We start from the raw sequence: 15,954 nt of genomic DNA, 5'->3' as shown, positions 1-15,954 counted from the left end.
GTACCAGTCAGGAAGCAAGCATCGATTAAGCAACTGCTGTGTACCAGGCACTATGCTGTAAACCCTGGGGATAAAAAACAAAAAAAAGCAGAAGACAGTCCCTGCTCCCAATCTAGCCGGGGTGGTGGCATGTAAACAACTATGTACAAAAGGGCTTTCTTTACACAGAGAAATTTGGAGATAATCAACAGATGAAGGTTCTAGCATCAAGGAGGGGAATCAGAAAAGGCTTTCTATAGGTGAGAAACCTACCTCAAGAAATCTTATAAAATCTATTATCAGAGTTTTGGGGCAACTACGTGGTACAGTGGATAGTGTGCTGGGCCTGGAGTCAGGAAGACCTGAGTTCAAATCTAACCTCAGACACTAGCTCTGCGACTCTGGGCAAGTCTCTTAATCATGTCTGCTTCAGTTCCTCATCTGTAAAATGAGCTGGAGAAGGAAAAGGCAAACTACCCCCAGTATCTTTGCTAAGAAAACCCCAGATGGAGTTATGAAGTCAGATATGACAGAAAAATAACTGAACAGCATCAAGTTTAACTATAAGACATAAAAGTGAGGGAAGTGAGATGTTTTATCAGTATTCCTGTTATTAGTTATCATTTCTGGAAAATACACTTTACCAAGGACTTCATTTGGATATTTCATGACTCTGCTTAGTAGCCCAGAATGATAGCTCTGTGCCCGAGATTAGAGAGTCTCTTCCTTTAAAGAGACTTTGGGCTTATAAAGGGTTGTTGAACCCTTGTTCAGTTGTTGAACCATGGGTTATTTTGTATGTGTATTCTATGGAAATAGGAGCTCGTAGTCTAATTCAGAGGTGTCAGACATGTGACCTACAACACTCCTGAGGATAACCCAAACCATATTAAAGTATAATTGGGAAATGTTTAACACAATTAAAAACATAGTGCTAATGTGTGGTTTTTCTAAGTCAGTTTGCGACATGCAGAGATCTGTACTTACGGTTTATTGGCCCCTGTTAATATCTGAGTTTTACACCAGTAGTTCAAGTCAAGGTGGTGTTGAATGTCTTTCTTTTTCCCCCAAAATATAGTTTCATTCATTCATTCATTTATTTTAGTTTTCAACATTCACTTTTTACAAGATTTTGAATTCCACATTTTTTTCTCCCTTTCTCCTCTCCCCCTTCTGAGATGGCATGCAGTCTGATTTAGGCTATACGCATGCAGTCATATTAAACGTATTTTCATATTAGTCATGTTGTGAAAGGAGAATCAGAACAAAAGGGAAAAAACCACAAGAAGGAAAAAGAGCAGAAAAAATAGTATGCTTTGATCTGCATTCAGAATCCATAGTTCTTTCTCTGGATGTGAACAGAATTTTCTATCATGATTCCCTTGGATCTTAGATCATTGCATTACTCAGAACAGCTGAGTCTATCAAAGTTGATCATTGCACAGTGTTGTTGTGCACGATGTTCTCCTGGTTCTGCTCCCTGCACTCAGTCTCAGTTCATATGAGTCTTTCCAAGTTTTTCTTAAATCTGTCTGCTTATCATTTCTTATAGCACAATCGTATTCCATTGCATCCATATACCACAACTTGTTCAGCCATTCCCCAGTTGATGGGCATCTCCCTAACACCCAATTCTTTACCACGACAAAAAGAGCTGCTACAGATATTTTTGTACATCATGTGTCCTTTTCCCTCTTCTATGATCTTTTTGGGAGACAGACCTAGTTGTGGTATTGCTGGAACAAAGGGTATGCAAAGCTTCATAGCCCTTTGAGTATAGTTTCAAATTGTTCTCCAGAATGGTTGGATCAGTTCACATCTCTACTATAATGTTGACTGTCTTGCATCATGTTGTTATCCCAAGTCCCCTTCAAAACTAAAAAGAGAGATCAAGGTTTGAAGCAGGAGGAAATTATATTAACCAGAGCTTCCTGACTGAGGTTTTTTAAGTTTTTGGTGTGCTCAGTTTATTGACATGTTGAGAATGCTGATTTTCTTAAGTTTCATAGACGTTAGATTTAGAGGGGAAGTTTTAGTCCATCTCATTTCATTTTTTTTTTTAAATTTTTGTTTTTTGAGCCTGGGTTCTTCCTGTCTCACCTAGGTTGGTCATTCACAGGCCCGATCCTACTGCTGATGGGGAAAACACATAATCTTTGACCCGTCATGTTTCTAACTAGTTCAGTTTCCCCTTCCTTGGCAGCCTGTTTCACACCCCTCTCACCTCCATTCTCCCTTGGTGGCTCACACAAGACTTAGTTTGGACCCACGATTGACTTTAACTCAAAACTTTTCAATGTAAACTGTCTTCCAGTCTCAGCTTTCCTGAGCAGCAAGGATTACAGGTGTGTCCCACAGTGTCCTGGAAACACTTTAATTTTAAAGATAAAGAAACTGAGGCCCAGAGAGGGTAAGTGGTTTGACAGAGATAATAAGAGATAATAAGTAGCAAAGTCAGTAATGAAATTGGGGGTTATAGACTCTGGGTCTACTTTCCCTCCTTTACCCCTCTTCCTGCCATGATTTTTCTTGCTGTATAGTCCATAGAGTATAGCAGATAATGTGGTAGGAGAGCAGACTGGTCTAAAAAAGAAAAATGTAATTAAAAAACATCCAGACGTCCTAGGAAATTTTTTTGTGCTTGTAAAATTGGTCTTTGTTACAGTCTAAGAGATTCCTGAAAGCCAAGACTGAGAAGTGAGTCCCTATTTAGTGGCCAGTGGGACTCTGGAGATGCCTTGTAACCAGTGTGTGTTACCATAGGAACTCTGTCCAGTGGAGCATCCAGAATGTGCCATCCTTCAAAGAAGGGAGAGACTAAAAGAATGAAAACATGATGTGATAAAAAGGGCTTTGCTTCATGTTTGTAAAAGACAGCCGGCTCGGGCTGAAGTGGTACAACAGAGGGAATAAATTCAGTGCTTTTGAGCTTCTGCTGAGGATTCAGTCACCTTAGTTTTCAGTATACCTTGTGTTTCCATCAGTAGATTCCCCACAACTCATAGTGATGAAGCATGAAGATTTCTCTTAAATAGAATGATTACGATGCTTTCTTTTGTAATAAGGAGACACTGTCTTCATATATTATTGCCTAACTCTCCTTTTAATTACAGGATTGTATATCATTCCCACTTTCAGAAATATAGTCACTTTCCAAATTGCAGTGTAACTGTAACTTTTTGAAGTGAGAAATAAAATTAAAAATTGGAAAAGTTTGGGAAACACACAACGTTTAGTTTCTGTTACTGATAAATATAGCTCTTTATTGTGTGTTTGTTGGTTCATGGATTACTTTGCTTAAATGATACAGTTTTACTTTAGGTTATCGAGGGTTTTCATTGTAAATCATCTTGGCATTTGTAAAACGCATAAGGGGGATATACGAGTAGATCTTAATGTCTCTTGACATTTTATAAGCTCTTCCTTCCAAAAATCATCCAACTTAGTTAATAGACCAAGACCAGCATTGAGAATAAGTTTTATTTTATTCATGGTCCTTTCTATTCTGGTTGTTTGGATTAGGGCAAATGGGTATTATAACTAATCAGAAAATAGCTTAAGGGCATTTTCATGATTGGATCTTTGTTTATTTGAGAAAAAATTATGTTGATTCTACTCATATTTTAAAAAATTGTCACCTCCCAGTATTGACTTCCTCCTTTCCCCACTCACTAAATTCTCAGAACATTGGCTATTCCTGAGATGTTATTTTTGTTTAGACTTTTTAGTCATGTCCAACTGTTTTGGATTTCATTTGAAGTTTTCTTTGGCAGAGATACTGAAGTGGTTTGCCATTTCCTTCTCCAGTCTGTTTTACAGATGAAGAAACTGATACTAAGAGTTAAGTGACTTGCCCAGGGTCATACAGCTAACAAGTGTCTGAGTTCTAACTCTGTCCACAGTGACACCTGGCTGCCCTGATGCCCAAAAACCTATGCCCTCATCCATATTCTTAGCCTACTACCACTTTTGCTGAGAATTGGGATGCATGCTTCACCATCACTTTTCTGAAATCTCTTCTGGAAGTGAGTGCACTGAAGCAGAGTTATGAAGACTTTCAGGGTTGGTTTACTTTATGTTATTGTGGTCATTGTGTAAATTTATTTTATATTAGTTCTTTCAAGATTTCCCAAGCTTCTTTGAGTCTTCTTATTTGTTCCTTTTTATGGTGCAATAATATACCTTTGTATTCATATACCATAATTTGTTCAGGTCTTACCTATCAATGGATTCCCCCTTTTGTTTTAGTCCTTTGGGAAATATGCCTTAATAGTGCTATTTCAGGGGTGTCTTTTCTTTCATAATTTCAAATCGTTTTTCAGGCCAAGTCAGGTCAAGTCAACATGTATTTATTAAGTGCTGCAGTGTCAAAGCACAGTGCTAAGTACTGGAGATACAAAGAAGGGCCAAAAAAACCCATTTTCCTTTCTCAAGATGCTCACAGTCATTGGGGGAGTCATCATGCAACCAACTATTTACAAATAAGATATACACAGGATAAATTGCAGATAAACACAGAGAGAAGGCATTAGAATTAGAAGGATTCGGAAAAGCTTCCTTGTAGGAGGTGGGATAATTAGCTGGGTTTTGAAGGAAGTCAGGAAACCAAGATGAAAAAGGAGAGAATTCTAGTTTTGAGGGATAGATAGCCATTGAAAATGCATGGACTAAGGAGATAGTGTTCTGTTCGGGAACATCAAAGAGGCTGGTGCCTCACATAGTATGTAGATGGGACAAAGTTGTAAGAAGAGAGCTGGTTGTGAAAGGCTACTAAAGGCCATGCAACAGATTTTCTATTTTATGGTCGAGAGAATAGGGAGCCACTGAACTGATGTATAACATGGTTATACCTGTCCTTTAGGAAGATGTCTTTGGCAGCTGAGATGAAGGAAAGAAAGAAACAAGCGTTATTAAGTAGAGGATGACTGAAGTGGGGAGAGATTGGAAGCAAGGAGACCAACCAGAAGGCTATTGCAGTAGTCCGAGGAAGAGGTGATGAAGGCCTGAACCACTATGTGGTAATGTCAGGAGGAACCTCTAGGTGGCACAGTGGATAGAGCGCTGAACCTAGAGTCAGGAAGACTCATCTTCCTGAGTTCAGACCTGGACAAGTCAATTAACCCTATTGGCATCAGTTTCTTCATATGTAAAATGAGCTGGAGAAAAAAATGGCAAATCGCTCCAGTTTTTTTGCCAAGAAAACCCCAAATGGGATCTCAAGGAGTTGGACATCACTGAAAACTTCTGAACAACAAGCTATATAGAAGAGACGTTACAAAGAGAGAATTGACAGGTCTTGGCAACTGATTGGATGGGAGTGTGTGTGTGTGAGAGAATGAGGAGGCAAGGATGACAATTGAGTTGTATAGTTGGATCACAGGGATATTGGTGGTACCCTCCACAGTAGTAGGAAAGTTAGGAAGAAAAGAGGGCTTGGGGTTAAAATAATGAGTCTAAAATTAGTTTATGGTACATTGAGTTTGACGTGTCCATTTGGCAGTTGTAGATGTGAGAACGGAAGTCAGAGCTTGATAAGCATTTGAGAATTATCAGTCTCAAGATAATAACTAAACCTAGAGGAACTGATGAGATAATTTAACAAAATAGTATAGAGGGAGAAGGGAAAAGGGCCCATTACAGAGCCTTGGAGTATACCTGTAGCTAGTGGGCACAATCCAGATGAAGATTTAGGGAGTGGTCAGACAGGTAAGAGGAGAACCAGGGGAGAACAATGTTGCAAAAACCTAGAAGGAAGAGAATATCAAGAAGGAGAAGTTGGTCAACAGTGTCAGAAGCTGCAGAAAGTTTAAGAAGAATGAGAATTGGGCAAAACCATTAGATTTTGCAATTAAGATATCTTTAGTGACTCCGGAGATAGTCATTTCAGTTGAATGATGAGATTGGAAACCAGAATGGAGAGGGTGGATTCAGTAAGAGCATTTGATGTTGAGGCACTGATTGTAGATGGCCTTTTCAAGGAGTCTAGCCATGAAAGGAAGGAGAGAGATAGACCAATAGCTAGTGGGATTGTTGGATCAAGAGATGGTATTTTGAGAATGGAGGAGATGGGATATTATTTGCTGACAGTATGGAAGAATCCAGTAGACTGGAAGAGATTGAAGATAAGTGAGGGAAGTGAGAGGCGGTCTGGTGAAGAAGATGGGATGGATAGAAGGGGATCACTTTTGCATGTAGAATGCCATCTCATGAGAGATGGGTGAAGTAAATCATGTTGGAAGGCATCTGAGTTATGTGAGATGGGAGGGGACCAGTAGTTCATTGGTGTGCCTATATTGCCATTGCCCCTCCAACACTTAGCAAGTGCTGCTTAATAAATGTGTATTGATTTGGCTTGTCTTTTGTTCCATGACAGTTTTTCTAGTTGTACATGTAAATATGAAACTATCAGTCACTTGGAATTGTGAAGAAATTTTTCTTGACATATAACTACAACCACTTTTTTTATGTGAAGACAAAAATATAAATCAAAATCAACAGAAGCAGTGACTACTTAACAAGGAATGAATAAACCATTTCAAATTTGAATCGGTACATATCACACCTTGATGCCTGGTGTCACCAGGCTCACAAATAATTTGATTGGTTTCTTTTCTTTGCAGCACTTGAATGTAAATTAGGTAAAGTTAGACAGTCTTTGCTGAAATTTAAATGGACCACAATATCCACTGTATTTCTTCTTTTTACGATTTACAATGTAATTTAGTTTATAAAAATCCTGCAACTTTTTGAGCATTGAAATAACTTGTGAAGAGTTATAGACAATTATTTGAAATGTTTAACTGTTGCATTTAAATCAGATTCTTTTATATTAAAAAATGAATTAACATTTCTTTGTGATGGATAAATATATAACTTGCTTGAAGAAAAAAATCCACTGGAATACTTGAAATTAGTATAAACAAAAACAGTAAGGATTTTTATTAGTGGAAAGACAAGACAATGGAAAGTCCAAATCCAGAAAATGCGATACACGCTATTTACCATAGGCATTCCCAAGAACTGTTATTGATGGAGAGAGGCCTTTCTGTTTGCTTTGTCTGACTGCTTTATCTGAAGAGAATATGGAACTTAACAAATTGAAAGGATATCTTGACAGCATATCTTAGAATATAAGGGATCTCAAAAGTCCTACTGCAGTTTACAGCTTTAATATCTTAAAACTGTATTAACTTTCATTCCACTGTTTTTTCTCAAAATGAGAATTTCTATAGAGAAAAGAAAATGTGACAAATAAGCAAAAGCTACCTTTAGAAAATTTGTGACGTCAGAAGGATTTTTGTATCATTTAGAGTCACTTATAGAATTGCTGATTGTCAAAAGGTCTGTTCAGTTGGAAAGCCATTGGTGCTACTTGTAAGTATTAAATTAGTGAGGATTAAATAACATTTGGCAAATCGTCTGCCAAACAGCAATGAATGACTGCAGTTACTGATGCAGTAATATTTTTGGCAGAGGATCATCAATATGTGTGAAAACCTTTTCATTTAATTGAGAAACTAAAATTTTCCAATTTTGCATTGCATATGGATGAAACTACAGATACTGATTCTGATTTGATTTCCTGTGTGTGAGTGGTTGTTGAAACTGAGGTTAAGGAAGATTGGTTATTTTGGTAACCTCTTGATGGCAACGCCACTTCAAGATAAACTTTCAATATAATTGTTGGATTTTAAAAATTAAAATTGCTTAAGGTAGATAAATTGCATTGAACTCTACACTAGTTGAGCTCAGTTGATGTCAAGATGAGACTACATTACTAGTTAAAAATATGACCCCTTGTCAGGTTTTTTTACCTGTTGGAAGTTTTGTAGTCAGTCAGTTGTATTAAGAAATATGAAAGTGTAGAGATATGTGGTTTTTTTTCTTTCAAATAAGAGTAATTGGCTTTTAAAAAAGCAATCCATTGAAAGGAACATTCTAGAGAAGAAATTTGCATTTTTCTTGTTGGGCATAATAAAAAAGCAAGTTTATTTTGTAACAAACATTTTCTCCCAAAATATGTCTATTTGGTGGATATATTTGACAAAACTTGAATATTCTAGATTAATACCAAGGTCATTTTTGACCCAGAAAGGTCAGGATTGAATTTATTGAATTTACAAAAAAGTTATTTATAATAAATTTACAAAATAATATTTTTATGATCCTGAGTTTTAAAAATCTTACTATAAAAAATTAAAGACTTGTTTATTAATTTAGTATTCTACTGAAATAATTTTCACTTTAATTTTATGAAAGAATAAGGAACCTGTTTACTGTTGGTAAATATGACACATTTGTTTATACTACATCCAAGCAAAACTGAGTTCAAAACTGAATAATAGACTTTTCTTGTGATGTATGTTGAAGTAAGTGTTTTAAACTAAAAATAAGTCTTCATTTTTGGCTAAAGGTGACTAAGGAATTGTCCGGTTTCTCAGAGAAAATGACAAAAATATTTTCTATTGTTTATAATGTCATTTCTGTAGGTTTTTTGCTCTCATGAACAGAAAACACAGATCTCATTGTAAAAAAAAATTATATTCATGTCTTTCCATTCTAACTAGTGTTCATCATTTTTACTTCAGTGAAGTAATGAAAAGTAAAGTAAGCAGAACCATGAAAATGAATGCAACGATATAAAATGAAAAGAACAACCACAACAAAATAATCAAAACTGAATGCTGTAATAAGGTTTATAATGACTAAGCTTAGCTCCAGAGAAGAGAAGAGAGAAGACATTGCCCCCAGCTCGGTGTTATGTTGCAAATAATAGCAAAATTTTCTGTTATGTACCTTAGTTCTCCAAAACTTTAAAAAAGTTTTTTCCTTTCTTTATACCTTACTATAAATGATGCTTTCTGAGTTAGGTAGGGGAAAGAATTCATTTGAAAATACAAGTGATATGAAAATGGGATATTAACAAATTTATTTTAAAAACAACCACAAAAGAATAGTGATAGCAGTGTCATCAATGATGTCATGTTTTAAAAAGCTTTGTACCCCTCACACAAGTCCATCCGTCCCATTAGTAGTATGGTGATGGTTATCTTATGTTACATATGTGTCCAGAAATAAATATCTTCCATTATTGTGTATACTTTAAGATTTCTGTTATAAAAAAATTAAAAAGTAAGTTATTTATGGTAGGTCATTTTATGAGAACTGTGTGGATGTGATATTTCTTTTGTTTTTTAAAGTGTGTGTGTAAGGGGATGGTCCATAAAGTTTAACAAACCACTGCATTATGGGGCTCAGAATCAGTTCCAGCAGTCGACAACCTCTGTACTGTTCATGAAGTGCCCTTAGGTGTGAGCAGGGCTTTTGTCCTAGGCTCTGTAAGTCTGTGGCATGGAATCCAGGGTGTTAATGCCTTCAGTGACTCAAGGGGGGAGTGCTGATGGTGGGAGCACTGGGGAGGTAAGTCTGAAGAGTGGAGAGCTGCAGTTATGGGACTCAAGCACAGAAAGGTCCTGCTGGGTCATAGCCCTTTGGCCTGTGTGGTGGGGTGACAGTTATCATCCAGCTTTGGAGAGGCAACTGATGAGCCGTGTATTAAAGTGTTAAAGGACATGAAAATCTTTAACTCCACTGAGACATGTGACCTGGTGATACTTGAGGATTCACTTAAAGCAAGGCTTCATCATTATGAATAATTGTGAGTTTTCTGGGCATTGAATGGGCTCTGCTATTTTTAGTGTTGAAGATCAGTAGATGTTAACATGCTTTATATTTCTTACATTAGGAAAGAAAACCTTATTAATTCACAGACTTTCCAATTCAGAATAGTCAGTAATTCTTAAGAAGTTATGTAGCATTCCTTCACAGATAGTGCAAATTAATAATGTAAATATGATTGTGAGGCAGGGTTTAAAACTAATTTTTGTAGAGAAACATCTTCTTGAAAAGATACTAATTACATTTAGCATGCTTCAGGTCTTGCAGCTATCTGAAGCAGTAGGATAGTATTAACTATAATCTGTGATTGTGACATTTTACTTTTTCAGACTGTTTTCCTTTAGTTGCCTTGAATTAAATGAGTTTTTACCAAATGCATCATTACCTTTTATTAGATTTCTTTGAATCAAAGTTTATAGCACTGGCTTTTAGCTAAATAATTAAAAATCAAAATCTCACATGGTACAGTGTAGCAAGTAGAGTAGGGTGCCTGTAAGTTGTTTATTGATGACAAGACAGAGTAACCCAAATGAATTTCCTAATGGATAGGCAGGGAATCTGGCAACAAGCATTTATTCATTTTTGCCCAACTGTACTAAGTACCAGGGATGCAGATTTAAGTAAAAAGAAAGATCCTGTCCTCCAGGAGCTTATATTCCAATGGGGGCAGATAATATATAAAAGAATGCTGAAAAGGATGGAGACAGGGAACAGGAAGCCAAAGTACCTGTTCAAGTACATTCTAGTTTCAGAATTTGCAAAGTCAGAAGCAGGGCTGGGCCCCTGCTAAAATAGAGGCCCCTGGAGTAACTTCTTAATGGAGGTGGGGGGACCAGTTTAGAGGAGGGATATTACCGGATTAGGAGGTTCCAAGCTCTGATGGAGGTTTCTAGGGGAGACATCAACTAAGATGTGGTGTAGAAATCTGCAAAAGCTTGTAAATTCTAAAAAGTTTCTATAAATTCTTGGGTTACTGCCAACATTTTTGTCTGAAATTTTGTCATATATTTTTGTTTTTTTCTTTTTATTCATACTATGTTAAACCTTCTGTCATCTGTTTATGAGTGAGTTCATAAACAGTAACTTAACGGTTCCAGAATTTATGGATCTCATTCACTTAGACAGTCATTGTGGTGCTGGATTGGTTTGATTTAGAAATATAAAAATGCCTTCTTTTAATTCATAATTTTTTGATACTGTTCTCTCAAATTAACTGATAAACTAATAGGAGTGCTTATGCAGTGCATTAAAGATAGAATATGTAGAAATTACTTGGATGCAGAACTAATGTTAGAAGTTTAAATACCCAGATAATGGAGAATTCTGAAGATGACTTTTGAACAGTGGTATTGAACTCAAGTACTTTTTTCACTATATTTTTTCATTTGTAGCTTATAGTTTCCTAAGTCTTAGTGGAGTTTAACACTTTAATTACTTAAGTGAGCTGCTAAAATTATTTAAACTTTAATAGCTTAAAACTGAATAAGACTTTTGGAACATATGGTGTAATCAGCCAACAAATATTAAAAGACACACTTTGTACCAGGGACTGTGTTTGGCATTGGGTAGTACAATGAATGAAATAATCCCTATTCTAAAGGAGTTTACATTTTAATGGGGAAGATGACATACGTAAAACACACTGTGTAAATATAAAGTTAATGAATAGAAATTTGTACAAAGAAACTAAATATTGGCTAGTTTGTGAGGGAGGGTACCAGCATGTGGGTGACCAGGAAAGGCTTCAAAAAGAAGATGGTGCTTGAACTAAGACCGTAAGATAGAGGTAAGGAAAGAAATGAATTCCAGTCTTGGGCGAGGAGGGGCAGTAAAATCATGAAAGTAGAGGATGGAATGTGCTGTGTGAGGAGCCGAGAGATTAGCCAGAATGCAGTTTGAGAGGGGTGGTAATATGAAAGGTTGCTGGAAGAATAGTTTGGAGACAAGTTATAAAAGAATTTAAAAGCTAAATAAAATATATTTTACCCTAGAGACAATAGGAAGTTGGTTGTTTTGTGGTTAGATCTTCATTTAAGGAAAATGATTTTGGCAGTAATATGTAGGATGGACATATTGAGTGGATATATAGACATGTGAACATGTGGCAGTGAGAGATTTGAGGTAGACCAGTGAGGAAGTTGTAGTATTCCCGTTGAGAGATGATGAGGTTCTGAGCTAGGATGGTAGCTGTGTAAGTGGAAAGAAAAGATGGAGAGATGATGTGGAGGAAGAAATGGAAAGATTGGACAACGAGTTAGATAACTGGAGCAAGACAGGGAGGAAGGAGTCAAAGACAAGTCTGAGACAAATTATTGGGGAGATAGCTGAATGTTGGCAGATGCAGAATGATAAAGAGGGACAGTACTTTGGTCTCAAGGAGCTTACAGTTTGTTGGGAAGACAGCAAACAAATATGCACAAGCAAGCTATTTATATGAAAAATAGGAAATAAGAGAGAAGGCACTAGAATGAAGAGGGATTGGAAAAGTTCCTGTAGAAGATAAGATTTTCCTGGGTACTTGAGGGAAGCACGTAGGCAGAGAAGAGAGGGGAGAGAACATTCCATGTATGGGAGATACCCAGAGAAAGTGTTCAGATCGAACAGATGGAGTGTCCTGTGTATGTCAGTTAGTTACATGGTCAGAGCTGTGCTTTAGGAAAAGCACTTTTGTGACTGTATGAAGGAAGACTTGGAGTGGGAGAGACTTTTTGATGGACAGATCCTCCAGCCTGTACCAGAGTGGTGGCATTGTCAGAGGAGAGGAGAGGGAGGGCATTTTTTCCCCAATTACATGTAAAGATAGTTTTCATATTCATTTTTATAAGACTCTGAGTTCCCAATTTTTCTCCCCTCCCTAAGATAGTAAGCAATTTGATATTGGTTATACATGTACAATCATGTTAAACGTATTTCCATGTTGTAAAAAAAGAATCAGAACTAAAGGGAAAAACCGTGAGAGGGAAAAAAAGCGAAAACATTGTGCTTTGATCTCCTTTCAGATTCCATAGTTCTTTCTCTGGATGTGGATAGGATTTTGCCTCGTGAGTCTTTTGGAATTGTCTTGGATCGTTGCATTTCTGAGAAGAGCGGTAGTGGGTCATCATATAGTGTTGCTGTCACTACGTACAACAAAATGTTCTCCTACTTCTACTCACTTCACTGAACATCAGTGCGTTCAGATATTTCTGAAATCCGCTTGCCCATCATTTCTTATAGCACAATAATATTCCGTTGTATTCATGTGCTACAACTTGTTCAGCCATTCCCTAATTAGAGGGTGACTTATTGAAGAGATGTTGCAAGGGTGAAATTGACAGGCCGTAGTGACAGATTGAATAAAGAGAGTGAAAGAGAAGAGTCGAGAACGACACCAACTTGAGAGTGTTCCTGGGAGGAAGGTGTTGCTCTGTACACTAATAGGGGGTTTTGGAGTTGAAAAAGTTTTAGACAGGTTGAGTTTATGACGTCTTCTGAATATGCAGTTTGAGATGCCTGCAAGGCAGTGGCAGTGGTGAGATTAGAGGTCAGTGAAGAAGTTAGAAGAAGATAGGTAGATTTGAGAATCTTGAACATAGTAATCATAATTAAATCCATGGGAGCTGGAGATCACCAAGTGGAATGGTATAGAGGGAGAAGAGAAGAGGACCCGGAACATATCTGTAAGATAACCTACAATCATAGGGTATTTTCTGGATGAGGATCTAGCAAAATAGAGACAGAACTAACAGTTTGATAGGTTGGAGGAGAACTGGGGTGTCCTGAAAACCTAGCAAGAAGAGGATAATCAGCAGTGTCAGGTGTTGCTCATTTAATCAGTCTTTGGCGGATTAAGAAAAGGCAAGAAGGTTGGTAGCAGGGGAGGTGGTTACTTGCTGATTGCCTCCCCCCTCCTCCTTTTTTGGTATTAAGCAAGTATCTTTCAGGTACTTTTCATTGCGTTGAGAGTGGACATTGGTTTGTTTTTAGGGCAGAGAAAGTATGAGGAAGTATACGTATGTAACATCTAGTTATTCTCAGGCTTTTTTGTTCAGTGGAGAGGATACAAAATATTTCCCACATTTATAACAATTCTGGCCTTGGGATTATCATTCTAAAGTGGCTTGTTTTAGGCCCCCAGTTATAGGGCATAGCACCCTTTAACAATGGGTTGGTAGTTGAGCTTCTCGCCCTGGGAAGGTCCCTTTGTCTTTACTGTGACTCCCATTTCACATTCTTGCCACAAACAAAGGAACACTAGGCAATAAAAGAACATGATCCACCATAGGTATGAGAAATAATGTCGTCCATTTAATGTATTATTTAACAGGATTTTTTAAAACCAAAATTAATAGGAAGTGAGGTAGCAGTGGAATAGAGACTGATTGTTCCTTGCCTGGGTTTTTCCTCTTAATGCTTTTGCTACTAGAGGAGGTGCCCTTCATAAAATACATAGCCACACACCACACACCTCTCTCTTTGTCCAGGTAGAGGTCTTTGGGAATAGTAGATGTATTAGACATCAGCAGCTGCCATTGTTCTGCTGCCACCAAGGTATGACTTGCATCTTCTCTCTTCTCTCTTTCTCATTACTCCCAAAGTTCCCCCTGTAAGTCCTCTGCCCTCTTATCTGAGGACTCATTTCCTATTACTTTCCTTTCTTTCTAAGTGGGGAAGAACTAAAAATTCTAGGGTTTTTGTGGCCAGCTAACCCCTTGCTAGAGATTTTAACATTTAGTAGATAATACCCTGCTAGCCCCTTCCCTTAATACTATTTAAGGGAAGGAAGTGGGTTGCTAGCTTCAGTTAGTCATGAGTGAAGTTAATTATTATTAAGGGACTGTGGTGGTAGCCCTTGAAACAGCCTTAAATGCCTAATCTGAAGGACCTTGCCTAAGTAATAGGCCTCTACCAGAGACATCAAGCCACACTTGCCAGTGGGTTCTAGCAGATTTCATAAATTAAATGGCTATTTACTACTTGTAAACAACTTGTGTTGTTGAGGAGGGTTTTGAAATTGAATAGGAGTGAGTATAGTTCTCTGTTTAAGTTTTCGATCAGTAAACATTAATCAAGTGCTTCTGCGGCCCATAATGCTAGACTTTGAGGTTCAGATAATATTTAATTTTTTCTTTCTCAACCCTAATATCTTATATTCGTGACTTGGGTTAGTGCTGGGCAGTACTGTGATGACACACTGATGTCATGGAAAGTCAGTTTAGTACATAATAATTTACCAATTTCCCATTCATGAAATAAGCGTGTTGTGGTATGCATTAGGATTTGGATACAATTGGAATCTCAACGGTTGTTCCATTAGAACAACAGTTTGCTATGATGACATTTTTTGAAAGGTTATATGCACTTACTGATTCTGCCATGATAGCTTTTTCTTTTGTCCTAATAGTGTAACATTTTACTGTAGCTTGAGAAAATATCCTTTTTCTCAAATAGATCCATTTGGGCAAAATTGGCTTCAAGCTAGTGAGAGGTCTCTCATGTAGCGTCCTCATAATTTGTTTTTTCCCTGTGTTGTTGCTTTTGAACTAATCTGTACCTCCCGCTACTCTCCCTCTCCCCAATACAGCAAATAAATAGAGCCCCCAATTCATAGTTGCATGATGGACAATCATTATTCCAGAGGACTTACAATGAGACATGCTATCTACCTCGCCATAGAGAGGTAATGTATTAAAAGTATAGACTGAGATTTTTTTTTTTGGACAGGACATTTTTTTGTTTGTATGGAATGTTTTTAGTGGGGGTTTTATTATTATTTTTCTCAGTGGTCAAAGGAAAGCTTGAAGGGGGGGGAGGGTAGATTTTTGTTCATTGAAAAAAATTAAAAATTACGTAGTTGCATAGTATAGCAAAACAAATCCTCACATGTCCAGAAATATACGTATATCTTTTTTCATTCTAAGTTTATCATCTCTTTTTTCAGGAGGTAAGTGTCATGTTTCCTCTTTGGGTCTGGTGGTTTGTCATTGTGTTGATCCAAGTTCTCAAGTCTTTCATCTGTGCTTAAATTTTTCAAAGTCAGCAGTAGAAGTACAAAATGGGGAGAACTAGTGTAACAGTTTATGGCAATAAAATCTCAGGGGTTTTAGTTGATGGCAAGTTGAATAAAAGGCTACAGTGTGGCCTGGTTGTTAAAAAAATTACTTTAAAGATTATATAAGTTTTCATGTTCGGAAAAAGGAATATATTTTGTGTTGATGAGATCATATCTGGAATATTGTATTCTGTTCTGAAACACACCACAGTTTGAGAGTGACAGCATCCAAAAGAGGGCTTTAGGATAGCTCAAGTTCTGGAAAC

The 15,954-nt window shown here is 37.2% G+C and overlaps 1 protein-coding gene across 8 annotated transcripts in view; it reads left to right on the top strand.

The window, feature by feature from the left end:
• Nucleotides 1-15,954, top strand: part of FOCAD (focadhesin) — a 341,519-nt gene that overhangs the window by 33,412 nt on the left and 292,153 nt on the right. For 4 of the 8 annotated variants that reach the window (XR_011964355.1, XR_011964354.1, XM_072596661.1 and 1 more), the window contains one exon: nt 2,294-2,389. The exons of 2 other annotated variants lie outside the window; for them this stretch is intronic. Coding sequence is in view for 4 of the 6 variants with exons in the window: in XM_072596661.1 (XP_072452762.1) it covers nt 2,294-2,389 (96 nt within the window). In the remaining 2 variants the exon portion in view is untranslated. Of the gene's footprint in view, nt 1-2,293; nt 2,390-15,220; nt 15,317-15,954 lie in introns of those variants that run through there. 2 more of the 8 variants (XM_072596666.1, XM_072596664.1) reach the window with 2 other exon arrangements.

Source organism: Notamacropus eugenii, chromosome 3 (genome assembly GCF_028372415.1).
Source record: "Notamacropus eugenii isolate mMacEug1 chromosome 3, mMacEug1.pri_v2, whole genome shotgun sequence".
NCBI classification, from domain to species: Eukaryota; Metazoa; Chordata; class Mammalia; order Diprotodontia; family Macropodidae; genus Notamacropus; species Notamacropus eugenii.
This window is presented reverse-complemented; position numbering and strand designations above follow the sequence as displayed.